Source organism: Manis javanica, chromosome 5, assembly GCF_040802235.1.
Source record: "Manis javanica isolate MJ-LG chromosome 5, MJ_LKY, whole genome shotgun sequence".
Lineage (NCBI taxonomy): Eukaryota > Metazoa > Chordata > Mammalia > Pholidota > Manidae > Manis > Manis javanica.
Genome location: NC_133160.1, coordinates 3918712 through 3946314, shown reverse-complemented (window position 1 = coordinate 3946314; position 27603 = coordinate 3918712). Strand labels below are relative to the sequence as shown.

Here is a 27603-nt window from a genome sequence, read left to right as displayed (position 1 = left end):
TCCCATTCACCCCTGCCCCCAGCCCGACCTCAGACCCGCCCCTGCAGCTGCCCCCCGAGTGCCCGAGCGGACTCGCCAGTCCTCCTCTGCCCCTTCTCTGGACTGGATGTGCTGGGCTTCCCCCCAGGCACCAAGTCTATGCAGCTCTCCGGACCATATCCAGCCGCGGCAATGCAGTGTCCTCCAAATCCCCCTGCCCCTCTGTCCATTTGGCCTGTGACCTTTAAAAATATCTAAGCAGCCTTGGCATATAGAACCTGACACCCCAGCTGTTTAAACGCCACCGCCTCACTCGGCTGGCACATGCCTGTTTCCAGTAACAGGGTAAGCTGACCCAGAGCACAGGGCCACCTGAACCTGCCACCCAATCCGAGCCAGCTGAACTTGGCTCCTTTGTCAAGAGTATTGTCAGCTGAAGCCCCTTCTTGACCCCACAAGTAGACAGGTGTGGACTTGGGGGGCTTTGAGTGGCAGGGCAAGGTGTGTGCCATCCGTATGCCATGACACGGGAGCACACGCCTGCAGCATGGTGTGATGCCCACCACAGCTGTCCCTCTCCTCTCCCTGGCTGCCACCCCCCTGGGCCCCATGGCCCTGCTATTAATATGGCGCAAAGAGGCTGGCAGCTGGCCATGGCAATGTCTTTCCACATAGACAGTGACAACTGACATCACACTGATTTGGGCTCTACTTGTTCCAAATGTGCATTCTTTTAGAAAAAGCATGGCTGACATTTGCTGGGTTGCTGAAAATGTGTCCACTTTGTTTTGGGAACTGGGGAAGTCTCCAATGATCAATTGGGGGGCCTTTATAAGGGGGCCCAGAAGATAGGTGGTGGCTTCAGAAGCCTCCTGGGCTCACCGGGGTAAGGGTCTCCCTCCCAGGAGGGGGTGCCTGAGGTCTGTGCAGTGACTAAACATCTCATGGGGAAGAGAAGGGGAAAAAAGGGCAGCCCTCAGCAGACCCCAGCAGGACTCAGACAGGGCAGTGGACTGGTATGATCTCTAGGACTTGTTTGAAGAGACGGTGGGAGTGACGAGGGAGCAGGAGTGGCAGAGGCCGGTGGCTGGCGCAGCTGCGCAGGGGCCCCTGGGCCTCATCTCCACCTCAGTGTGCAGGAAATTTCCATAACAACAAGTTTAAAAATATACATGTGAAAAGAAATTGACAAATGTTTGCTGAGGGCCTAGCCTGCGCTAGGAGCTCTCTGGCCACTTGTCGATTGCACAGATGGGAGACGTGAGCAGAGCCCTAGCACCCCGGTCACAATGGCTCAGCCTGAAAACAACCTTCGGCCACAGCACAACGGGTCCACTCCCCGCACGCCCGAGATTGGTTTCAACTATCCCATTCCACTAACTCATGGACACAGGCTGAACACATACTTTTAAAATTTAAATTTAGTATTTAAAAATACTACAAGGAGCCCATGATGCTGCAGCCAAGCCAAGAAGGAGCACAGCTGGCGGCCTCACGTACTAGATGCCCTGCTACCACCCCCAGATAAACTGACGTGTAATCTTGGGTTTATCATATGCTTGCTGTGAACGTTTTAGGTTTATCACATGTATATTGGCTTAGTTTCACTGCTCTTGAACTTTATGAAAAGTGTATCCTACAACATGTCTGAATACGTATTTTTACTCTTTTCTGGCATTTTCTGGTATCCAATCAAGAACAGAAAGCATGGTAACAGAAAAAGGCCCACCGCTCCCCTACCCAAATCCTCAGAAAAGCCCAAAGTAAGAGGAAAGGCCCATCTCTCAAGGGGAATTGGTGAGTCCTTCGAGAAGTGCTAGCAGGAAGTAAAAGGTGCCCAAGTTCACGCTCCTGTTCTTTGGGACAGAGCTCTGGGGTCAAGGGCACGGGTTAAAGCCTCACTGATAAGCCTGTGTCCGCATCTGCAAACAAAAACATGTTAAGTGATGGCAAATGCCATGGTAAAGGCAGATCAACACAACCACATTTGTCAATTTATTATTAGAAGGCAAATGTCATGGAAAGAAATGTGCCCCAAGCAATTTAGTCCTGTTGAGACTCAACAGGCTTCAGCTGGTTGGAGCCAGAGTCCTTCCCACCACTCCTCAGCTAAGAGTTGCCTTATAGATACTCAGGTCAAATCTGATCTGTCCCCCTTGATGGTAAATGTCTGCTGGCAAGGCGACAAGAATATGCCACACATATAGGAAGACCACCTGTCATAATATCTTTCCCAGGGACCTGACAGTACCATCCCAGGTGGAGAAACAGACTGAGCCACCCTAACATGGTTGAAGAAAATGCTGGGCTAGATCAAGGTGGTGCCCAGGGTAATTCCAAGGGGAGAAGGGCTAACGCTGTTCTAGAAGCAAGCATTTACCTTCGTGAATATTTAAAAAGTAGATATCAGTAAAATTTTCCTTTAAAACCAAGTCATTTACACGAAGAAGGCAAGCTGATTTAAAGAAAAAGGTATAATTATAGAATGGGAATATGGCAAAAATCATTAAGGTACTATGGATGTAACTAAAGTTTGAGCAAAAATGACCTCAGTATTTCTAAGGGACTGTATAATTTTTTCAGACTTTTAAGGTACTTTCGAGCTCAGGCAGTTTTGACCATATCCTCTGCCTACAATGGCCATTCACAGCCCAACTCAAGGCATGGAGCTGAAGGGTGTTTCCAGTGGCTCTGCCCAGGCCCGAGCGGCAGGAGGGGCCCAGAGTCCACAGTGCTGCTGCTCCAAGCACGGGGGGCCACTGACCTCAGCTCCCGGCCAGGAACCCCCAGGGAGGAGCCAGAGAAAAGTCCCCATTTCTTTCTTCTGAGTTTGAATTTTTCCTTAAGTCTCTGTTACGCTTCAGAAACAGAGCACACTGCTTATTTCATGCGGGCAGTTACCCAGTCGACCAGGGGCTGTCAATGGCAGACCTCTCTTACTACAGGAAGTCTATTTTGAAATTAGTTGGAGATGGGAACTCTTTTAAATGTGATTTAAAAAGTAGTGTTAATTATACTGTTTCATTATTTTTATTTATGTAATTACAGTGTTATAACTATTGTTAATAACATCATTAATGTTATTATTAATGACAAGCCGGGGTGCCATTCAGCTGGCTTGCCATCCAAGTCCCAGCTTAGCCAAAACCCCAGGGCCTTTCATGCCCAGAAAGTCCCTCCGGACAACACATTGTATGGTAACCCTCCTTACATGTCGTGCCTGAACTCACGCATGATGCCATGAGCAGGGCAGGGCAGAGAGGGGAGGATGGGGACCTCCGTTCCAAGCTGGAGAACATTACTTCAATTGTGGCCATTCCCCATTTAAACTGTTTAGATCAGGGAATGGAGCAGGATGTCATCAGTCAGGTCAGAGCAGCAGATGATCGGGCGCAGCCCAGCACTCTCGCATGGCACCGCAAGAGCAGTTGGAACAACGCTACTTCCCACAAGCTCAGCACCCTTCCTGAGAAGCAAAGGAAATGCAGCCCTGGTTCCGCGGCCTCCCTGCTTGCTTCTGTGAGTTTTCTCCACGTCTCCCTCCTGGCGGGTCCCTGAAATATGTTTCACCAAAGTTCAACTTCTCTTCCCAACTGGTCAGAGACAAGAATGTGAAGCCAAGGTCATGTGCCACAGGAAAGAAGGCCCACGCCCTCACTCCCACATCCCGGGGGTCTGGAGACACCAGAAGGGCTACTGCTTTCTTGGCCAGAGGAATGGGTGGTCGTAGAGGGGTGGGGACAGACTCAGCTGGTGGGGACAGACCAGTGGCCTTGTACTGAAGGGCAACTGAACAAAAGCTCTACGTCTACCTGAGACTGAGCTGTTCCACTGCCTGAAGTCAACCCTAGAGAAACCCTTGTAAGCCTGTGCCCAGATGTGTATGCCAGGACAGGGGTGGCCATGCTGCTTCCAACAGGGACCAAGTGGAAGCAACTGAAATGCTCGTCAACAGGAAGTGGCTTTGACAATCTTTATTTCAGACCAGAGATGGTGGGGAACAACTCAAAAGAGCAGGGAACTCTCATGTGAACCACTGTAGAAGGGTCTCCAAGATACTCTGCTAAGTACAAAGGCCGCAAAGTGACACAAACACTACTTGGGTCTTGAAAAAAAGACGTGTTCTATGGAAACTGGTCACTATACATGAAGGTGGTAACCTCAGAGATTTGAGAGGTGGGGTAGAGAGGCTGTGGCTGGTGGAGGGTCATTAAAGCCAGTGTCTGCCTGAGCTCCAGTTAGTATTTTTGACTTATATATCTATTTCACATATTCCATGTGTAATTACACATTACATTTTTTCAAGTAGCGGCTGGGAGAAGCTGCTGCTATGCTGCAGGTTTCCCAGAGTAGACCTCTTGAAAAACGATCTCGAGAAGCATCTATTTCTTCCTTGTAGGAAGGCCTTTCTTGTCCCTACTTCCCACACTTGGGGGACCAGCCATAACTAACAGCTGATGCTTTTGGAGTTGGCTGGATTCTGAATAACCAGCAGAAAAAGGGAGTCACCAAATCACCTTCACTCTGACCTTGCCCCTTCCTTCCACCCTGCTGTGTGGACCTTGCCAGGCTTGGTCATGCAGGGCATGGTATAGTTCCATTTCTAGCTTCCAAGCCACTTCCAGCCAGCCCTGGCTTCGCCCCTCCTCTCATAAGGAGCCGGCAGAACGTCACTTCTGAAGTGATCAGGAGAGGCTGGGACTGTCCGTCTGGATGCTGACGAAACCCAGATCTGACATCAAGGGGGTTGGCATCTGAGCCCCCGGCTCATGGCTACCTCTGCATGGAGACTCTCCACTTGGTCTGGTGAAAGAGGGGCTGAAAGGGGCATGAAATGCCATCCAGGAGATGGCTCTGCCCTGACCACAGGGCCAGCCCCTCTCCCAGGCTCAGCTTCGTCACTTCTCAATGAAGGGACAAGACTTGATCTCCCGAGTCCCTCCCAGCTCTGGGGCAGCTGAAGTGCTCCTCAATAGGAAGCAGAAACTTAGGGCTGACTGTCTCGTGTCCTTCCTCACCAGACGATCAGGCGTCCCCATCTTGTACCTTCCTCACTAGATCGCCTACTTCCACTACAGCCCCTCCATCCGCCTCACATGTCGTCCAATGGCGCCTCTCACTGTGTGAGTCAAAGACAGGGCTCCTGGCTGCCTCTCACCCACTCAGCACGCCAGAGCTCAGCGTCTCCTGCCACGGCACACCGAGGCTTCTTCCCACCTTCTCTAGCTCTGTGAAGGGTACCGACTTCCACGCCGTTCCACCTAGGCGTCCATCATCTGCCACACAGCTGATTCCCCACACCCATGCTCTCGCCAGCCTTGTCAGTCAGACTCCTAAATAACTCTCAAAGCCACTCCCACCACCCTTTTCTGTATTTCTGTATTTCTAGAACCAACCGACTCTCTAGGACAGCTACCATCATCTCTAGCTTCCTCTCAAATTCCACCCCCTTACCGTGTGGCCAGAGATTTCTGAAACAGGCAGTTTGCCTATGGTGCCTCCCAGTCAGCAGTACAAGGGCTGCCCATTGTTCTAAGGAGGTTCAAGACACAAGACTGCATTAGGTGCAGCCAGGCCAACGAGACCCTACAAGGGAAGCCCCTGCCCACCTGCAGACTCATGGCGCTCTGTGCTCCAGTCCTGCCGGCCTTCTGCCGGTTGCCCAAACACACTCGCTCAGGGCACGCAAACAGGCTATTCCTGCCCCTGGAAAGGCACCCGCCCTGCTGCCTCGTGCTCGAACCTCAGTTCACAGCTCAGTGTGCACGCATCATTTTCTCAGGCAAGTATCCCCTGACATGCCCAATTTAGGGCCGCTTCCTCTGCTGCACACTCTGAAACATGCAGTTCCCTTCCAGGGCCCTTAGCTCCGGCATCACAGGACCCTCCTTAATATGATGACTCCTTGTTTCCAGATGCACTGAGCGGTGAGGTGGAGTCCGATTAAGCTCACCCTCATATTCCTGGTGCCTGGCACAGTGTATGGCCCCTAGTGGGTACTCAGTGCACATCCATAGATCAGACCATGGCTTCTACGACGGTCATCAAGAAGCCGCTAAGAGAGAACTGGAAACTCATACAGACAAAACCCAGCAGGACTGGCCTCTCCAACTAGATTCTTTCTGCTTAGGTGGGGTCCCTCCCAATTCTTACCATCACTCCCCTGACTCTAGGCCTTTACCACAACCACCACCACCGCCACCATCGACGATGGCTTCCATCAACTGAGCTACCAGCACAGTGTTTGCTAGTTACTGATCACTACTAGGCACTTCTATTTCTTTCCTCATTTGATCATCTCTGTAACTCTGCAAGGGAGGGTTTTTTTGACCCTAGAAGGACCTTATTTTGCAACTGAGGAGACCGAAGTGCAGTCAATGCCACTGGCCAGCTATGCAGCAGAGGGACATACCGTCCAGGCCCATGTGGTCCTGAGTCTGGCTTCTCACCTCTCCCCCTCAGCCTTCTCGCTCAAGCTCTTGCACAGGATACCACCTAAATACTGTCAGAGAAAAGACACTAAAGAGATAATCCCTCTAAAAGAAGAAACACAATAGAATGTCCCCATTGCATCCCTCTCATCTAGAAAGGAGTAAGGATTCTCCTCTCTTGCCCAGTTCCAGGGAGCACCACGAGGCCCACAGGCAGCGTGGAGAAGCTAGGAAGAGGGTGACAAACATCAGCAGAGGCATCCATCTAACTAAGGGAGGTGGCTTACTAGAAGAATACAAAAGGACAAACCACAAACTATTGTAAAAGAAAAAAAGAAGCCCAGAATTACCAAATATCACAAAACTGTCAAGTCCAAGACGACATGAGCTGGAAACTCCTAATTTTGAGATTTCAGACAATGCAAAAAATTCCAAGAAATGTGGGATGCCAACATGGAGTTGCCAACTGGTTTCTATAATACGCTAATAAGTAGAGTCATTTAAAAACTGAACGATAACAAAATTTTTAAAAACTCTAAAAAAAACCCTCTAAAATCATAATTAGAGCAAAAAATCCAAATTACTATCTATCATCATTCAAAAAGAAATGACACTGAAATGCTAAAAGGTAGGGTGCCTATACAGCCTCTGTATCAAGAACAGTTTCTTTCCTGAATAAATTTAGCCTGGTAAAAAAAAACCAAAAACAACCACTACATCATCTTGAGTTTTCTCCTTTCATTTTGGATCGGCATTTGGCCCCACTGACTCGATTCGCCGATCTCCCCTGCGCAGGAGACCCTTCTACAAGACCCTTAAACAGCCTCTGCGGAGTATTTACTTGAGCAGGCTGCTGGTTGCCTCATAAACCAATAGCAGAATATGAGAAAAATGCCCCCAAATGAATACCATTCCAATAAACACATAATAAACAGCCTGAAATATAATGAAACAAGAGAGCCCATTCACCAAAGTATCAAATACTTGGGAAATATATGATATACACTCATATATCCAACCTTATATATGATGTATTGGAATTACATAAAGAAAACACAAATGCTTAATGGGAGAAACTCAAGCAGATAAAGAGAGATCATACTTCTGGCTTAAGGCTAAATAGAAAAAAAACCCCCAAAGATTCTATTTCCCAACTTAATTTATAGTCTGAATGCAATTCTAGTCAAAATGTCACCAAGGTCACCATCCAAAAGACAAACAACAACAAATGTTGGCGAGGTTGTGGAGAAAGGGGAACCCTCCTACACTGCTGGTGGGAATGTAAATTAGTTCAACCATTGTGGAAAGCAGTATGGAGGTTCCTCAGAATGCTCAAAATAGACATACCATTTGACCCAGGAATTCAACTTCTAGGAATTTACTCTAAGAATGCAGCAGCCCAGTTTGAAAAAGACAGATGCACCCCTATGTTTATTGCAGCACTATTTACAATAGCCAAGAAATGGAAGCAACCTAAGTGTCCATCAGTAGATGAATGGATAAAGAAGATGTGGTACATATACACCATGGAATATTATTCAGCCATAAGAAGAAAACAAATCCTACCATTTGCAACAACATGGATGGAGCTAGAGGGTATTACGGTCAGTGAAATAAGCCAGGCAGAGAAAGACAAGTACCAAATGATTTATTTCACTCGTATGTGGAGTATAAGAACAAAGAAAAACTGAAGGAATAAAACAGCAGCAGGATCACAGAACCCAAGAAAGGACTAACAGTTACCAAAGGGAAAGGGACTGGGGAGGATGGGTGGGAAGGGATAAGGGTGGGGAAAAAGAAAGGGGGCCGTACGATTAGCATGTATAATGTGGGGGGGCACAGGGAGGGCTGTGCAACACAGAGAAGACAAGTAGTGATTCTACAGCATCTTACTACGCTGATGGACAGTGACTATAATGGGGTGTGTGGGGGGGACTTGGTGAAGGGGGGAGCCTAGTAAACATAATTTTCTTCATGTAATTGTAGATTAATAATACCAAAAAAAAATGTCACCAAGGTCATTACAGAACTTGATAAAAATGACTCTTAAATTCTATTAAAAAAATAGGCAAAATCGGAAGATTCTGAAAAAATATGCAGCTAGAAGGCACTTGCCCCAGCAGATCTTACAATACGATAAGCAGTGCGGCTGTAAGCCAATCGCCGCAGAGCCCTGGGGAGGGATGGCCCGATTCAGCAAACAGCAGGAATACGAGAGCACATGACCCACCTCATGCCGCACTAGTCTGAGGGCAGATACATGTTTTTTAAAACCATCTGACCTCAATTGTGCACAGGAAGTTTTGGTGTTTTTTGAACAAATTAAGCAACACTTCAAGTTGACAAACTGAAATTTTCAGAGTGACAAAGAGGAAGTTTTCCTGACAGTCTAAAAAACAACTTTCTAATTCCTATCTATTTTTCCACCCATCCAAGCCCCAGCACCTCATTCCAAGGGCGCTGACAGCTGGAGTTACTTGGATTCGTCTTGTTCTCTAGCGGTGAGAGGGTGGGTGAGGGAGAGGGTGGCGGTGGGGGCGCCTAGAAGGGGTCCTGCCACCCGGCGCCCAGCAGCCCTCACTGCGGGGGCTGCTCCCGGGGCGATCACAGTCGATGTCCTCACTGCCTCGAACCAAAGCAGACGTCTGAGATGCGGAAAACAAATCTTCCTCAGAAGTGAGGAGCTGGAAGAGAGGCAATGGTGTTTTATGAGGGAATTTCTAGATGAGCCAAGGGGAAGACTCCCGGCTTACAAGTGATTTTTAGCCAAAACTATGGAAGTGGGAAGAAGGGTGCAAGTCATTTCTGATCTCGAGGAGACCTGTTCTTTTATTCTCCTAGTTTCAGGGTGTTTCCTTTACCACATGGGGTTCGGGTCTAATGGTGGGCCCTACTGGGATCTCTTATTATCCTGGCACTGGAGGTGACCTTGTCCATCATCTGGCCAACGTCCCAGGATCCTTACGCACCAGGAAATGGGGAGATAGGGGCAGGCAGGAGTGAAGTGCAAATAGGTGCCCTCCAGGGGAGCTCGGGCCCCTGGACCACAGCCGCCGCCTACTGATGGCAAACTGATCCAGACCCACTCTGCACACCTGCCTGGCTGACAGGGCCTTGCACATCGAACCCCCGGGCCAGGCAGCCTGGATCCTCACCAGACTGCCTTTTGGAAAAACAAAGCCAAGCACAAATAACCAACAAATACCTAGAATCCTCTTGAACTCAAAGCATCGCTACAGTGAATGAGGCTGATTCCCCCGTGACCAGGATGGACTGATTACAGAGCCCAGAGCCATTTGCCTGAAGATAATTGCCTCAATTCCCCACTTCACTCTGCGCACATAGAAACAGTCCCAATCTACCAAAGCCTCAGTGACTAGACGTGTAAAATTGGTCTCATCATATTTTGAAGAGCTGAGCTAAAAGGATGTCTGTGAGCATGTGCCTGGGCCATGACACTGCTAAGTGTCCCTCCCCTCTGGGCTCACGGCTGCTCGCTCCCCCAAGTCTGAAGGGGTGAGTCAGATCCTCAGCAGATGAGATCAAAACAGACTTTGCAGCTCTCTGTCAGTGCTGGTGGCTGGAGGAAAGGGCGGATGACAGGGAAGGCTGGACAAAAGCTGAAGCCATGAGCCAAAGGATGCTCCTGACAAGGAGTTGCCCCTAGCAGCCAGGAGTGTCTTCACAGGAGGGCAGGGGGACAGCAGAGCCCAGAGTCACCTGGGATGCAGGCGTATCTGGAAACTGATGTTTCAGCTGGCCATGGGAAAGAAGCAGACAAGCTAAGGGGGGCTAGACAGATGGACAGAACCCAGCCCCAACTTCCACAGGAGAAAGGCAGGCAAATGGCCAGAGTCCAGAGAAAACCAGGGGCCACATGACAACTGTGTGCTAGGGCCCAAGCACAGAGAGGGAGGCCCTGTACACCCAGGGAGCTTCCAGACATTTTCTGTGGGGTCAGAAGCCTAGAAATTGCTCCACCTGCAGCAGAGGTGGCAGGTAGGTAAGTGGATGGGTGGGTGTTGGGACAGCGGGAGGACCTTGGTGAAGCACAAAGCTAAGGCAGAGACAAGGTGAGTCCTGAGACGCCCTCTAATAGCTCCACACTAGCAATACAGTTCATTTCCGATCCTACCTCCCTTTAAAGGCAATGGCACAAAGGATGGTGAACCCACCAACAGCCTGGATGGAACCCAGCCATGTCAAAGGATGGTTACTTTCCCTCATGTCTGCATCTGCTCCAGATGGCACTCTCCCCAAATCACAGAATCAAGAGCTTGGGGCTTGTCACCATTTCCACTGGTGAGAGCCGATCAATATCACTGCCATCTGAGTAATAGCAAAACAGTGCGCCAGAGAAATGAGCCCAGTGCTTTTCATACTGTACCCAGACCTCTTTGGGGGGCAGGCAGGAGAGGAATGCCAAATTCTCAGCGGGACTGAGCCTTTCTGGCTGATTGCCACAGTCAGGGGTGGGGAGCCCGCAAACTCCTTAATTCGTTTCTACTCAAACGAAGTTTGAAAAGCTCCCCATCTCCAAAAATAGTCCTTTTCAATGACTGTCCAAAAAATATATTCGAGGGTGATTATACCCACTCTCCTGACAGAGCAGGACCAACCCTCCACCTTTGTGTCTCCTCCTGCTGGTACCTACAGGACCCACGACAACAGCCCAAGAATCCTCTGGGGACTTCATGACTCATTGCTGTCTCCCCTACAGCAACCAGCACAGGGCTTTGCACACAACAGGCACATAGGAACAAGTGGACTGGAAGCAATCCTTCAACCGGCTTTAAAAACAGGGAAAATCTCAAAGTCAGACAGGTAAAAACCTACCTCTTTCAGAAACCTACCCGATGAACTCCGCCTCTGGTAGAAACCACTGGTACTCAACTTCCCTCCCAGGTTTATCTATCTGGTACAGGATTGATTATTTGGCACCTCTTGGCAATCCACATTTTAATATCTGAGGGCATTTCACATTGATATGCAGGAGCTGTTCACTCTCAGTTACCTCCATCTCCCCACAATGCCTGGAATTGTCTCAGTCACAGAAGTGACTCAACTCATGATCACTAAAGAGCCAATTTCATTTTTAATTTCTGAGACAACTCCAGGAGGGGAGACAAAGAGGACCAACATAATTAATAGACAGACTTGACTAATTTCTTTTCCAGCTAGTGAGTTGGGGAGCAAAGTGCCTCAGAACCCTACCTGGTTATAAAAGGCCCACACAGGCTGCTGGTTCTGTCTGCATCCACCTGTTTGCTTATGTCCAGAAACTGCCACCCTAACATTCCTTCCCTGTCCCTGAGCCACGTGCACTTTCAAATGCTTCTAAAATAGAAGCAGTCGGAAGAGCTTGTCCATCAACACAGCCCGTCGCCCCTTGCCCCCACCCCTCTCCCAAGGCCTGCAGATGCCTTCCATGCAATCAGAATCTGAGCAGAAAAGAGCTTTGGTGGGCTCAAGTTCCAACTCTACCTGGCTCATGAGTCCCACAGAAAACACCTCCAATATGTGATCATCTGTCCTTTGTTTTAACACTCCCTCCTGACAACCATTCCATTTCAGAGTCCTAATTGTTAGAATATTCTTCCTAGGGTTAAACTGGAATCTGCCTGTTGTGACTACCACCCATAGATTCTATTTCTGCCCTCGGGAGCCGTACATGATACATCTCCATGCCCCTTCCACGGGACAATCCTTTAAGGGGCTGGAGACAATATTCTTCACATGTCATCACATCAGAACGGTACTGTATGACTCTCTGATGAACTGGGAGCTGCACCTTCCTGTCCAACCGGATCAAGAGCCTCCCGCCGGCACAGCCCGAAGGTGATATATGCCCACACTTTATTTACCAGCAGACAGACAGAGCCCCTCGCTCCTTAGCCTGGTAACAAGCCGAGGTCGTTCATCACTCACTTGCTCCTTTTTGAAATTCACCAAGCAGTGGGCGTCTCTTTAAAGCCCTGCACATGATGCATTTTAAAGAGCGTTTTCTGCACAGATCCATTCGCTCGACCTCGGCACCAGGTGTGAGGCGGAACCATATTTCAGTGTGGTCCTCCTGGAGCCTGTGTGGAACATACACTGAATGTATTTGTGACTACACATGGTAGGAGCTCTAAAATGCAGCATTTTGTAAAATGCGAATTTGCTGATTAAAATGCATCTTGCAAAGAAAGTGCATTATTAATGCAGAATCTAGTCCAAAAATATGTATTATGTAATGCACATTTTTTTAATAATGCAGGCAATTTTGGTGTATCTATATTAGTGGATCAGCTCTGGGCTGCCATCTCCATTATAGGCACAAAACACTCCTGAAAAAGGAAGTTCTTTCTGATGTGCACTAAAAAACCATCACACACCTAGTCACTGATGGTTGGCATTCGTCTCCATTGAAAGGGCATTCACTAGTACCCACATAGCCCTGATTTTTTCCCCAGTTCACCCTGAAAACCAGATGTCTTTATGTTCCATACACCATCAGAGGAGCTGTGCTAATTTAAAGAAATAAAGCAGGTGGGTCAAAGTGAGTAAAACCTTCAGAAATGTGCCCCCTCAGCTGGGGCTGAGAGATCAGAATTTGAGATGAACATCTCCCAACGCCCCTGTCCAGTGTCCCATAATAATACCTACATGATTATTGGAGCTATCCAGATACTTAATGATAATAAAGCCCTTTCAGTCTCGCTGAAAAGCATTAGAACTAAGCATAACCAGGATGCAGACATTTGTTCTGAGGTCTGCCAGATTAATCCCACTTTGTTAAACCAACCCATATTTTAATACTACAAACTAACACAAGATGCCATATAAGGAACAGCCAAAGGCCAGGTCAGGAACATTCAAGAATGTCCAAAATGCAAAAAGAAAAACCTCAACACATCAAAAGCAGTTGCTAAGATCTTCCTAGGGTCTTAACTCCGGCTTGACAACATTCATACATTAATGCTGTCCCACCATGCTGAGTCACAGTTGTGGGTGCAAGACTCCTCAGCACCAGGTGACAAAGCCTGGCAGACCACTCAAAAGGGAAAACAGAATCACAAGAGCTCACACTTCTTCAAGCATCTCCCCTTAGTGACTCAGTGACAGAAAAACCATGTGTCCCAAGTGAAGCAACCTTGTCGATACTTCCCATGGATTCTAGGGAGACGGTTTTGCTGAGTTATATACCACCTTTGCACCTGGCCTAGGGCAGAGGGGGCCTTCCATGTTTTAACAGGAAGGTGGTGCACAACCCAAAACAGTCGGCTGGACTCAAGAGCCTCTAATGTCATCCTTTTCTGAGAGCAAAGACTGCTCCAGGGACCTCCCCCCTCCGCCAGTGGACACAGAGCTTATTTGATTCTCCAAGGCTGAGAAAGAGATGTACTGATTTCCTCCAACTTTTTAGTCTTCATGCTCTAGGGGTATCTAGCCATCCCCTAACCCAAATGCTCTGGTTGATCCAGTAGTTTTCTCAGGCAGAATTCAAGTTGGATTCAACAATGTTGGTGGTTATGGAGGGATTCTGAGTGGTTTAATGCTCTGATTAACATCAGATTAATCCTAAATATCCTTTCCTTAATATAGGATTCATTCATTCATTTTTTTTTAACTCTACTTTCAGCACCTAGAACAGAGCTTGGAACGTGCTAGGCACTCTAAATAGATATTTGTTGAATGAATCAACTTTGTTGCAAACTTCCTAGAGAGAGAGCTTTCAGGGGTACCACCTGAGGTTTTCTGGGTAGCTGATCACCCTGAAACACCCCACAGGGGCAGAGAGCCTGCTATACCTACCAAATATCCACACGGAAAAGACCGCCCTTAAATAGTGGTTCCTGCGAATTGAAGTGTCTTCCAGCACTATTCTCAGCTAGACCTCACTGCCGCCCACCGGTGGGTTTGGGGACTTACAAACCATCACCCGGTCTGTGAGGGCCCTTCATGGACTTGATGCTTATTTGTCCATGAGGTAAATTAAACAAATGTGACTGCATGGGGGTGTGTGATTTTTGGAAACTTTTCTAATTACGGCCGCTAGAACAGATCTGCGAAGGTGGTTTCATGATGAGCGAGTGCCTGAGGTTACCATCGCCAAACTATTAAGCCCTTGGAAAATGCCCAGGATCTGGCCCCTTAATACGCATACAGACCCTGTTTTCCGCGGAATATCTGCAATTTGCAGTTTGGGTTTTAGCAGCTCCTAGCTTTGCTCATTTTTTCAATAACCTCAGAGAACTTGAGGGGATGGGGGTGTGGGGGGGTACGGAGCCCTTGGAGAACCATGCCCAGCGGCCCACGTACGCTAACCTGTAGCTCGTTTGCTCGCTCCTTGGCACCCACCAGGGCCCCCGCCCCTGGATTCATCCAAATCCTTTCAAACAAGGTTCCCTCCTGCCACCTGCCGGCCCACTAGGGTCTAAGTCTCGGCGCCACCGCGCAGCTCGCGGGGAGGCGCCCCCACTTCCGTACTGCACATGCCCGTCAGAAGTCCGGGCGCGCAACTTTGCACAACCTCTCCGCCCAGCCCCTCCTCGCCTCAGTCTCCTCTTTCCTCTCCCAGGCGAGAGGACCAGCGGAGGCAGCTCTCCCCAGTCGGACTGCAGAGTCTGAGCCTTAGACAGGAGCCTAGGAGGAGACAGACTTTTTGGTCCTTTGCCCCATCCCTCCCCCCCAACCCCCCTTTTTTTTGGTGGCTCAGAGAGGTAAGCAGAGGCGCGGAGCTTTAGAAAGTTGAGTGGTCAGGAAGGTAGGTGCTCCCCTTTCTGCCCCACACTGAGGTGGGGCCGGGGACCTCCGGACCCAGCCTCTCACCTGGTTGAGGTGCACCTTTTTCGGCTCTAGCAGCCGATGCGCTTCGGAGCCGCTCTCTGCAGAGCCGGAGGGCAGGGCAGCTTCTCGGGGTGCGCGTAAGAGAATGGATCGTAGGTCCCGGGCTCAGCAGTGGCGCCGAGCTCGCCACAATCACAGCGATCTGTGCCCACCCACAGGCCGCCGGGCGGCCACCGCGCTCCTCTGGCTCTCCTGCTCCATCGCGCTGCTCCGCGCCCTTGCCACCTCCAACGCCCGCGCCCAGCAGCGCGCGGCTGCCCAGCAGCGCCGGAGCTTCCTGAACGCCCACCACCGCTCCGGCGCCCAGGTGCTCCCGGGGCCCCCCGAGGCTGACCACGAGCACGAGGAGGCCGACCTCGAGCTCTCCCTCCCCGAGTGCCTAGGGTACGAGCAGGAGTTTGATTACGAATCTGAGACCGAGACTGAGTCTGAAATCGAATCCGAGACCGACTTCGAGACCGAGCCCGAGACCGCCCCCACCACCGAGCCCGAGACCGAGCCGGAGGACGAGCGCGGCCCGGGGGGGCCCAGGCGCCCCACCTTCGGCCAGTCTCTCTCCCAGCGCCTGCACGCGCTGAGGCTGCGGAGCCCCGACGCGTCCCCGGGTCGCGCACAGCCCCGCACTCAGGAGCCCCAGAGCCCCCAGGAGGGGGAAGGGCCCGAGCCCGAGGACAAGGATCCGGGGGACCCCGAAGAGCCCAAGGGGAAGCAGCAGCGCCGCTGCAGACCCAAGAAACCCACCCGCCGCGACCCGTCCCCGGAGTCTCCTTCCAAAAGGGGCCCCATACCCATCCGGCGTCACTAATGGAGGACGCGGTCCAGATTCTCCTTGTGTTCTTTGGCCCAGGTTGGTTGACCACCGCTAAACTGGGGGGGGGGCCGGGATCGGTGTGGGAGCGGCAGGAGGAAGGATAGGAGACGGAACTGTAGGTTAGGAAGCAGGTGGTCAGAGTGGGCTCAGCTGGCCAGCCAGGGAAGCGGGGGGCCAGGGCGGGCTGGAAAGGGGTCCCCAAGTCTCCTCTGGGCGCCGGAGGTGCCTGGGTGGCCAAAGTCTTGTTGGACGGCAGGGCGCTCCTCGCGCCGGGCTGGAGACAGCCTGAGGACGCCAGGCGGGTGTCCGGGACGCGCGACTGTAGCCCGAGCCCGCCCCACGTTTCCAGCCGCACACCCAAAAGGCACAGGTAAGTCACTTGTTTTATGCGCTTTTTTTTCCCTCCTAGGGAGGCTAGTCTCAAAGAAGATGGCCTTGGCGTGCGCCCGAGACGTAGTTCGGAGGTGCGCGCGCCAACTTTCACAATGCCAGAACCACCGCGCTGTAGCAACACGGTTGCAATGCGCGAAAAGTAATCAGACCGGGATTGGGCGAGAACTCCGGAGGCTGCCGGCTCCCGGGAAAGGTGCGCGCGCGCGCGGCGCTTTAAGACGCTCAGAGCCTGGAGCCCAGGTCCCGGCGCTGCCAATTTGGAGCCGCAGGATCTCGGCGCCAGTGTCCCCCGCGATTGTGCGCCAGTCCTGGTCGCCACCACCCGCCTCTGGGTGCTCCCAGGGCCAGAAACCGCAGCAAAGAGTCGTACGCACCTGCTCACGCGCTCCAGAGCCAGTCTCTCCCGGCCGGCCGGCAGTTCCTCCCCCAGTCGCCCATACTTGGAGGGCAGGCAGAGGAGGTACGGGAGTCTTGGGGGTGCCCTTACAGATTAGCAGGGTTGGTGGATTGGTCTGGGTCACGTCGGGGCATCGCTAACCTTTTGGCGCAGCTGGTCTGGCAGCAGAGCTGGGCGCAGCTTGTCTGGAGAGGTCCCGGGCTGTTTGTGCAAGGCCCTGGGGGTGCAAGAGCGGGGCTGAGAGACCCGCGAGGTGGTCGCGCGCATGAAGGTAAAGCGGAATAAGAAACTGGCTGGAGAGGGGGTCGCGTTTATCACCAGGACACCCTACAATGCGTCCTCAAAGAGCGCGGCACGGGCCGAGCTGGGGAAAGGTGTTGGATCCGATGCAAGTCCTTGGGCGACCGGTAGAGAGGGGGCAGGGGCCGGCGGCTTCGGTAGCCTAAGGGAGGGGAGGAGGCGCGCACCGGCCATTTTCAGCTCGGGTGCAGAGAAGTTTGGAGTCTGTAACCTGGTGGTTTAAACTGCTCCGCTGTCCAAGCACATAAACTGCCGCAGTCGGGTAATGCATCTTGGGGGCGGAAAGGGTGTCTTTCTCGCCAGTCCTGGAAGAAAAGACTGGTAAGTGAAATGCATTACAAAACCTCACCCAATTTGGAAATCGAAAATTTCTTAGTGCGTGCGCGTCTTGCGCGGATCTGAGCTATGCCGGTGAGAATGATTTGGAGGGGGCGGGGGGAGTGAAGCGCTTGAGGCGAAAAGTCGGGTCGCGTTCTTAGACTGCTAAGAAAGGGATGCAGCCAAAGGGACCACACTTTACATGGTTTTCCTTCCAGGTCTCTTCCCTAGGAAAGGCTCGCAGCGCCCCAGAACTTAATTTTTCCTGGGCTCCAGCGCTGACTAATGACTGCTGGATGCGTGATGGTCCTCACCAGTAAATAGTGGGAGGGCAGCTTGTTAGCAAGGGGCTTCCCTGGGCAGCATGGATGTATCAGAAATATGGAGGCTGCCCAGGACGTGCAGAGGGGCCAGGCATGCCCTGCCTTTGGCTTGAAAGTGTGTCATTGCCTAAATGAACTAGAGCACCCCAAAGCTGAAATTTGTACATGACGTGAACAGTGATGCTATGTTCCTTTCTGTGGCTTTAAGTGTTCTGCTTTTCCTCTGGGAATATCTTAGCCTCAGTTCACCAAGTAAAATGTCTCTAGTGGGCAGGTGAAAGAAGCCAGGGTTTTGGTTGGCTTTTTGGGTGTGCTTTTTGGTGTGGAAGCCATCTTACAGGTTGGGTGGTCTGGGGAACAGGTTTTTTCATTAGAGAAATTAGCATATTGCCTTGTTGCAGGTTGAATAAAGTGTTTAAAAAAAAAAAAAAGGGTCCTCAGTGCCTAAACTGCAAGCTTGCCCTAGTCTTGGTCTGTTTCCTTAAACAGATGTCTGCCTGTTGGGAGAGGTGAGGGGGGGACACAGCACTCTATTTCTTAATTACAATATGCCAGGGTCATTATTTGGTGGGGGCAGGCATTTAGGTACATAAATACTGTGCCATCTTTACTCTTCCATAAACTACCTGATTCTGAAAACCTGTTCCCCACCCACACATACCCTCCCCCACTCAGTCCCCTCCCCCAACTTCCCTCCGGGACGGAAAAGCCTTTAGGGACCATACAGCTGAGGAATGTATCAGTGCCCTGGGGAAGTGCCCAGCACCCACCCAAGCAAAGGGCATTTTACTCCATAGACATTTAAAACCTTTCTCCCTGAGGCTGCTTGCCGCCTTTCTTTTCCAGAGACATTTTTGGCAAGTTCTCCAAGCATTCCCAACTCACTAGTCTCCCAACTGGCCCTTTGTCTCACCCTGCTAAACTGGGGTTAGCATTTGAATGGGCTCATTTGCCCTTTCAACTTGGGTAGGGTCTGTCTGGAGAGAAAATTTTCTCAAAAAAACACATCTTAATAGTTGACCACACAGGTGATCTACCAGCCAGTTAAAATATTTCAAATGGAGAGAGAGTGGAAGAGCAGGATAAAGCTAGTTCAATGTAATGGCATGCTCCAATATTTTGGATTTTTTCCTTAACTACATTAATCATCTGCTTAATAGAAACTTTTTCTTGCACAAAGGTGTTCTTATAACTCAACTTTTTGAGTTGGAAACTCATATAGCCATGTTCACATATTGTGTGGTGTCAAAAATTTGGCATATGTTTACTTCTAACAAAACTTTAGTCTATGCTTATCAGAATTCAAGAATTGGAAATTTTAAAGTTGGGAACTGTTTTCAGATGTTTCTTTAATGCACTAGAAGCTTCTCCCCTGGAACTGCTTACAGCCTTTCACTCTATGCTGACTTTTAGCATCTGTGATAGAAGGTTTAATGGGGAAGAAAGCTGACACTTCAGTGTTGATAAGAATTAGGTCTTCCTTTTTTTTCCCAGTAATCTACATGGGTTTTCCTTCATTCATCTGAGTTATCACTGCTCTTCATACAGAGGGAAGCTACTGAAACAGCAGAAAACATGGTGTTGGGGAAAGTATGTCTCTTAACAGAAAGGTGACCTATAACAAAAAACACATCACGAAAATCAAATTAAGCTTCCAGAGGCAAGTGATGTCATATGCCGGCAAGTGCTGGCCTTCTCGGGGAAACTGCCCAGCTAAGAGGATGAGAGTCTCACATTACATTTTTAATCTCCATGTTCCAGAGGGAGGGATGGAATTCCTAGTCCTGCTCTCGGGGTTCTGACACTAATGACTCCTTTTCCTAAATACTGATGCCCCAAAGAAGGGGTAGCAGGATCTAAGATCTAAGGATCTTCTAGTCCTGTCCCTGCCCAGTGGTCTTGGGTCAGACCCAGCCCCACTCTGCCTCAGTTTCTTCACATGAAAAATGAAGCAGCTGAATGAGATGTTCCCAGCATCCCTTTCAGCTCCAAATTCACGTCAGTTGATTAGTTTCACAAGCCCAGAGTTGCCCGATTTGACTCTATCAATGATTTTTAACACTAATGGAGCCAAAAAATTTCAAAGGTTTATCAAATAAAAAGCACCAGCTGCGAAGAAATCTGTCTGTGTTGATCTAATCTCAATCTTGTCAAATCTGTTTTTGAGTTGGTGGCAAAAACGGTTTAAAGAGGCAAGTTAGACAACAGAGAATTCCACCACGTCCTACTATGAACCTGAAAATGAACTGGCCGATCCTTCAGGGCAGATACTTGGTGTTTGTCTTCGGCGTGCTTGTTCCCCCACCCCCACCCCCACCCCACCCCACCCCCTGCTCTCTCTGATCTAGTGTCTAAAAGCAAGCTGTTCAGAAGGGTGGGAGCAGGCAGCACGGAGCCAGTACTGCAGCCTGGGAATCCTAGCCGCTTGGGAGACAGCCGGCTGCCAGCAACACTGCTTAACTACCCACAAGTGTTGAATATGTTATTTGCTAACACTTGCAAGTGCCCTGGTTAGGCTAGACCGGAGAACTATGCCCCAGAGGCTGCAGCTAGTTAGGATAAACCAGTTTTCTCAGCTTTTTTTTCCCATTATCACTCCCTCCCAGGAGCCTTTTTTTCCTTAATTGCCCCCTCCCATTAAATTTGAAGACCATGGTTATACAGATAAACTGTGTATCTGCTTCTGTACTGCAGGACCTTGTAATAGCTAAGAGTTTTTTGCACTCCCCCAAACCAATTTTGTCTGTTGTAAATGCAAAAGAAGACAAATGTTAAAAATAAAAAAAAAAAGTTTATGTCAAATTAAGTGTTTTAACATTCCATTTTTGTTTTATACTTTAACCTTTTTTGGCCACCTATCACAGGGCTGTATATAAGGAGTTTTACTGATGTTTGTTGTCCCTTTTTAAAATTTCACAGTCCCTCCTCCCCCCTCCCCCACAAAGGCCCTGGTACCAGTGCTGGTGCCTAGTTAATTCGCGTAGCAGGGCAGCCATAGTATGAGACTAGTGGCTTGGTTCTCTCAAAGCCCAGAGTCCGCAGTACAGGGCCACTGTCACCTGCTGACAGTGCTCAGCCAGTAGAGGCAGGACATCCGAGAGGAGCTGGCGCCAGGATGCCCCACACCCCTGCTTGCCCACAAACTCCCTACTCCAGGGTGGAACTGGGGAGGCTGCCTTCCTGGCTTCACATGCAAACATGGCCAATTTTTGTTTTCTGTGGGTTTAGGGTCAGCCCATCACAAGTTAACAGGGGCCACGGCTATCAGAAAGGCCAGAGTAAGACTAGGCTCCGTGGACAAAAGGGGTGGTGGTGTCTGTCAGGTGGGGGAAGATTTGAGGGTGACAAAAGGAAAAGGTTTTGGGGGATCACAAAAAACAAAAGATGTAAGGAAATCAGGACATGGGAAATGAACAGAAAAGACATGGAGATGGAAGTCATAAGGCCCATAAATGTGAGGGCTAAGGAGTAGTTTGAAGAAATGGGAGATTTGGGAGGCAAAGGGTTTGGGGGAGACTCCATGGCAATCTTCCATATTTGGTGGCAGCAGGGGCCATGTAGGCTCAGCACTAGGAAGAGCATTTTTCATAGCCAAGAATGGCAGTGGAGGGCCACTAGCAGGGTGCTCAGAGTAGCCACACCTACAGTCACTGTCCCTCTGGGAGACTCCCACAGACCTGGGCCAGAAACTCCAATTTCATTGGTGCAGGGGTGTTTTCATATATGTAACTTAACTGCTTCAAACAAATGGGAAGATTTAAAACCTAGGAAATCTTGTTTTATAGTCCAAATCCTAAGTCTTAAGATTTTGGTTCAGGGAGAGGCCCTGACTCCCAAATTTGAGGGGTGCAGGCCAGGAGTGCTGGTAGCTGAAGAAGAGAAGTCCCCCTGCACCCCTCACCCCCCAGATCCATAGAAGCTGGTTACTGAGTGCCCTGGCTTATGTTGCTGTCTCAATTAGATTTCATTAGGAAAATTCACTGGGTAATTGAGGTTGTGCAAGAAGGTGAAGTATACTATTCCCCTAAATTCAAATGACGTAGCTTAGAAGCCCCCAGGGTGCCCAGAATTGCCACTATGACTTGCCAGAATTTTAAACAGAGCTTCCACTAAAGCCAGACTGATCTTCCAGGATCCCCTCTCACCACCCCAGCCCCCACTTTTGCCCCTCCCTTAGTCCCCTTACTATGGGGCTGGTCATGTTCTCTGGAATGGCCACTTGTCCCCTCGAAATTCTCTGCTGCATCATCAGCTAGCCTGGAGAAAGGACCCACTGCCATTTGGGCAACAGTAGCGAATGTCTAGATCCACTGTACAAGCACAGTGGTCAGGTGACAGTGGCGCGCCTGGCTGCAGCAGAGCTAGGGAGCCCCTCTGAGAGGGGGGCTGCTGAGGACAGCAAGTGAGCTGAGCCAAGGGGTCTGAGTTCATGGTGGGGGCTCCAGCATGGGGCTTTTTAATCTGAGCAGATGTAGTGTTTTCAGAAGTCTGGTTTCCACTGTCTTTAAAATCAGCACTGCACCTGCTCCACACCCTCATCAGGTTGAGGCATTTTCCCTGCGGTTGGCATTGCCTGAAGCAGTCTGGCCACGCAGTCCCTTCTGCAGACAGCAGTAGGCTGCTGCCTCCGCCGGCCAAGGCTGGCAGAGAGATGCTGGAAGGTGTAAGGATGGGCGCAGCAAGTCTTAATTTAACAGTAATTAATTGAACAGCTTCAAAGTCATATTGCTCCTCAGTCAGCACTCAGAAAACATTTGTCATTGTGAGGCTGAGAAGCATATTAGTTGCCTGCATTCTCTTTCCTGTGTTTTCTCCTGTCTGCTTTGCTTTTTCTGCACAACTAACTGGTAGAGAGATTCTCTTTTTCCTCATTTCAAAGAAACCCACTGACAACTTATGACACGGGTGGGCTGCAGAGAAGACTCTTCTGCAAACCTTCCACTCTCACCCCCACCTCCCGCCACCACCCTAAAGACACAGGCTAGAAGGGAATGTCACCACCAAAAACAGATCATTTTTCCTGCTTTCTGCTCCTCCTGGCTTGCCCACCTCTTCTCCTTGGGGATTCTCTACTACTTTGCTTTCTCTTTCCTGGATACAGGGATGAACTAAAAAAGGAAGCTGATAGGCAGCTACTTCAAATGAGGATGTGCCTTGTGCTTTGGGCAATGAGTACGAACCCCCAAATCTAAGTATACTAACAATCGTTTGCTCATTATAATGTGTGCAGGCTGGCCTGGAGGCGTCGATACAGCAGTAAGACCCGGTTTGGGAAGTCCAGGGAGCCTCATGGGGCTGCCAGGGAAGGGGGCCCTGTGGGTTGCAATGGTGCTATTCACAGAGTCAGCAGGGAAGAAATACCTTCTTTCCTTTTGGGGTTGCTTTTTTATACAAAGCCAGCTGATCTGCTCCAGCGGCACCTGAGCCATTTGGTCTGAACAGGCTGAGTTTCCTTGGATATGCAGAGTTTAACTGAAACATGAGTAGCTTTCCCCATTACTTTCTAAATTCATCAAGTGTAGAAAACCTATTCTGTTTGAGTAGCTAAGTAAACACAATTTTCAAGACAGCTTCACCTGGATTTTGAGAGCCAGTCCTTTCCTCCTCACTCTCACATACTCCCCGAGTGAACAGGGTCCTGACCCCGGCACACAGCTTCTGCCCTTCGCCCAGCTCAGCTGTCTTTCAGGCAACTCACCAGCCCATCTCACCTTCCTCTTCGTAATCTACCTGAACCCGTTAGTTGACTTTCCTTCCTCATTCCTGCTTTTCCGATCAAATCTATACCTCTTTCCCTGACAGAAATCCATCCAGAACTGGAAATTCATGCTTAAGGTACTTTGCTACTCTACAAGTATGATGGCAGACCCTGAAAACTGTGCCCCTGGTAGGGTGAGGCCCAGACTAGGCTGTCCACCACCTCATACCACTGGCCATTTCCACACTCTGTCTTGAGCCAGCAAAATTGCCAGCCCTGCATGGGCTTGCCAGACAGTCCCACAATCCGGGTGGCCCCCAGTCAACCCACAGCTGATCCCCCAAGCTCTTACCATGCCAGGCTGCTTGGTCCCTGGAGCTAGGCCACCCCACTGCCTTTCAGGTTAGCTCCTCAAAACAAACATCAGGTCACACTTCTGGTCTCTCAAGTGTCACTGCTCATCTGTGCTGGAGTTTCAACTCTGAAGCCCACTCACCCAAGTGATTTGTAGTTCTCAGGTCCTGGTGGCCAGGCACTACAGAAAAATAAGCAAGAGTAGACAGAAAGGGGAACACCAGAGTTAAATACTGAATTTTTCTCTTCCCAGTCCTGATTTACCCTTAACTCAAGATGATTCCTACTCAAATCTAAGGGTCCTTTCTCAGCTTACAGCAGTGGTTTCAACTGGGGTCAATTTTGCCCCCCAGAGGACATTTGGCAAAGTCTAGAAACAGTTTCGGTTGCTACAGCTAAGGGGATGCTACTGGCATCTAGTGGGTAGAGGCTAGGGGTGCCACTAACCATCTACAGTGCCTATAATAGCCTCCACCAAAGAGAATTACCTGGTCCCAAACAGCAACGGGGTGGACGCTAGGAAACCGCCAGCTAGCTTAGCAGTGCTGACCAATTCTCTCTTCTTCCCTCTGGCATGCTCCCAGCAGCACCTTTCCAGTCCCCTGTACCATCTCTCTTCCTCTCCAAGTGTTCAAATTCTATCACCAAACATTTCTCCTCTTGAGGGTATTACCTGATCCAGTGATTTCATTCATGCCCTAGCAACTATAACTGTCACTTTGAATTTGGGGTCTTTACCTTTTCCTAAACTTCAGACCCATCTTCCATAATAACAGGCTGTAAAAATCCCCTTTCTTCGCCCCTGCCGTGTGTATGTGTAAAGTCAGATTGGCTCTGCCACCATGCCAGCTCCTCTCCTAATCCACTGTGTCCTCTGTCCCAGTGCCATACTTAGGCTCCTCTGCCTTTTGTGCCCTTCTGGTGCAGAAGTTGTGAGGGTCCTTTGGGACCCCTCTTAAGTCCCTTTCTGCTTCCTTTGGGGTAGTTCTCTCCTTTAAAGGTCATGACCAGCCACAGCCTCCTTTGTTCTGTTCAGCAGGCCATCCTCCACACTGCCTCAACCTTTCCTGAAACTAGGATCAGATCCTCACACGTACCACAAAATGTTCAACAACTGCTCCATTTCCTACCAGAATCGCCTCAGAACTGCCCTGTTGCGCCATGATACCCTCAGAGAGATCCTATCCAGTTCTTCTTGCCATCTCTCCCACTGCCCTTCCACGACCCAGCAAGGTAGCCTGTTCTCTTTACCCCTAGGCATGTCTCATTTCCTCCCACTGGATCTTTGCTCATGGTAGGCCAACGTCTCCCATCCCCTACCTTCTATCTGCAGCCTAGGCCTCTATCCCCCTATATTTGAAACGCCGTTTTCTCCAAGATTTTCAAGGTCCCTCCAGTTGGAGGTCTTTTCTTGCATTTCTATGCTGCTTAAGGATGGAGGATTGGTATCTGCAGGATCTTTATCCCCTCGCCACATGTGCTGTCCTGGCAAAGACCCAAGATAACCAGAAAAAGTGTTTAACAAAGGGGTCCCACAAGCTCATGAGGATGTCTAACAAAGAGACCCTGTGCCCGTTCCTTGATGAATAGTGCTTTGGGAAGGAGCCCAAGTGAAGTGAGCCGAAGGCGAGGCCTGACCAGAGCCAACCATACTTCTGGGGCCCCCATCGCGGCCTCCCTACCCCAACGTCTACTGACCTTCCACTTCGGCAGGGCTCAGCATCCCTGGGGCCTCAACTTCTTATCCTTCTGGGGCTGCTCCTCGCATCGGGGCAGGCAGCCCTCTCCCTCCTCAGGGTCCTGGCCCTCTACTTCCAGGCCCTGGGAATCTTCTTGCCTCGCCCAGCAGCTGTCCCTCTGTTGGGTGGGTTTGCCCACCGCCTTCAGTGAGACCAACGTTTGGCCCCTGAGAGATCCCGAGCTCCCCTTTCAGCCATCGTAACTTGTGGCATCAGGAAGAGTGACCCCACGGCGCCAGCTGCCCTCGTGGCGTCCAGGCCTGGCCGCCATACACCGGCCCACCAGGTGCTTCCAGCCACCCCAGCAGCACGGCCTCTTGGGGCGTTCCAACGCGGCGCCCCCTATTGGACCTCCCACTCATATCCGGTTTCCGGTCCGACGCCCCCTGCTCATTCGCCAGGCAGCCTTGATTGGCGTGACCCCAGCCCAATAGCTGACCCGGCACTAGGGTCGGAGGGGACTGTTGGGACCCAGTTGGCCCATTCCATGGATGCACAAATGGTAGAGCTGCGGTGCGTGGGGGTAGTTGGCCAAAGTTTGGATAAAAGTTCATTATTGGTACTTGGAACTATATAGACCCTAGGGCAGAGGTGTTACTCCTCTGGGGGGCCCCAAACATTATCCAGGGTCCGACTTTGTCAGCTTTCCTCCATGCCGTGCGGCCATGTAGATCGTGGATGCATGGTCAGTGCGCTGTGGATAGTCGATGCTCTGTGGCTGAGGTCCCCTCGTTCGAAGAGGGATGCATTAGACTTAACGAGACTGGACCGCGCATGGTACACCTGCTGTGGCTTGTGATACAGAGATCCAGGCCGTCGGTCTGCTCGCCCCAGCTCACCCCGTGTAACTAACACTCACCGTGCCATCTGTACCCCACTCGCCGGCCAGGCGACCACCTGCCTCCATCCCAGCTGCTTTGCACTTAAAGGTGACTCGCAGGTCCGTGTTACCCGCTGATGCCCAGGTCCCGGGTTTTACAAGATCCGCAAGCAGCATTTCCCGCACCCCCACCCCCACCGCGGGGCTCAAATCCTTACGTAGACCCAGTAGCTAGAGCAGTGCGTGTGCACTCACCAAGCCCACCCAGGCAGTGCGGGTGTTAGCCCCGGCTGCTTTGAAAGCCCACCACGCACTTTGGCGTTGGGAGCGCAGCACTGCGACCGCTGGGTAGGCGGCCGCACTTAGTGCCGCCTCGGGGATCTCTAGCAGTGGGAAAGTAAAGAGGCTGCCTTGAGAGACCCAAAGCCAGAGAAGAGGGGGTTAGAAGGGAGCTGGACAGGGGCTAGAGGAGCTGACGGACCAACCCTGTAGCTAGCAACACCAGCAGCAGGGAGCCGCACAGCGCGGCCACCGCGGCCGGCACGGCCAGCGCGGCACGGGTGTGTGTCTTTGGGTTTAATGCGTACGGTGTTTTCCAGTCTCCAAGACCACCCCAAACCAGCCATAAATCCAAACTAGAATCCCTTTTAACCTTTCCCAAGAATAATAGGACCCCCGAAACTCTGAGGCTAATCCGTGGGGTCCCCGTGTGCTCCCCGCGTCCCCCGTTCCGTGCCGCGGCACCTACTGCTTAGAGGGTCTCTATGGTACATGTCCGAGACCCTCTTATTCCCGCATCATCGTCCACATAAACGAGGGAGAACCCTGCCTGCGCCATCCTAGACTACTGCAGAGACCCCCAGAGTGTGGTGGGGATGGGGGACATTGAAGTGCTTTACAGGAGCCAGCCTCAGCGAGCCGGCAAATGAAAGCTGCAGAAGCGGGGGCGGGGGTGGGGGAAGTACCCCAAGGCATCTTAAAAACAAATTGTACGTACACACTCAGCATCCCCTCACTCTAAGCCTCCTATCTGCTCTACTGGTGGGCTCACGACCACCTGTCGCATCACCACAGCGTGCCCACGCCCCCTTCCCATGCGTCCAAAGTCTTGTACTCCGGACTTGGGGCTCAGGATCAGAGGCTACTCAGGGCTGGGGGCTGCGGCTCAGGGGTTTAGGGGTAACCTGGGGTGATGAAACCCTCCTGCA

At 50.8% G+C, this 27603-nt stretch overlaps 1 protein-coding gene and 1 long non-coding RNA gene across 3 annotated transcripts in view; one reads left to right on the top strand and one right to left on the bottom strand.

Moving 5' to 3' along the window:
• Positions 1–8042: 8042 nt before the first annotated feature.
• LOC140849438 (uncharacterized) lies at positions 8043–26029 on the bottom strand. Of its 2 annotated transcripts, none has more exons than XR_012131245.1 (4): positions 25535–26029; positions 23835–24017; positions 16821–17448; positions 8043–9094 (listed from the first exon to the last, which is right to left on the bottom strand). It is a non-coding gene; the product is annotated as an uncharacterized lncRNA (long non-coding RNA). The 2 variants fall into 2 exon arrangements; XR_012131244.1 differs by having other exon boundaries at positions 16985–17448; positions 25535–26026.
• Positions 11839–27603, top strand: part of LOC108406179 (neuroendocrine secretory protein 55-like) — a 57432-nt gene continuing 41667 nt past the window's right edge. The window contains exon 1 of the mRNA XM_073236404.1: positions 11839–16089. Coding sequence (XP_073092505.1) covers positions 15328–16047 — 720 coding nt within the window. The 5' untranslated portion in view covers positions 11839–15327 and the 3' untranslated portion in view covers positions 16048–16089. The remainder of the gene's footprint in view (positions 16090–27603) is intronic.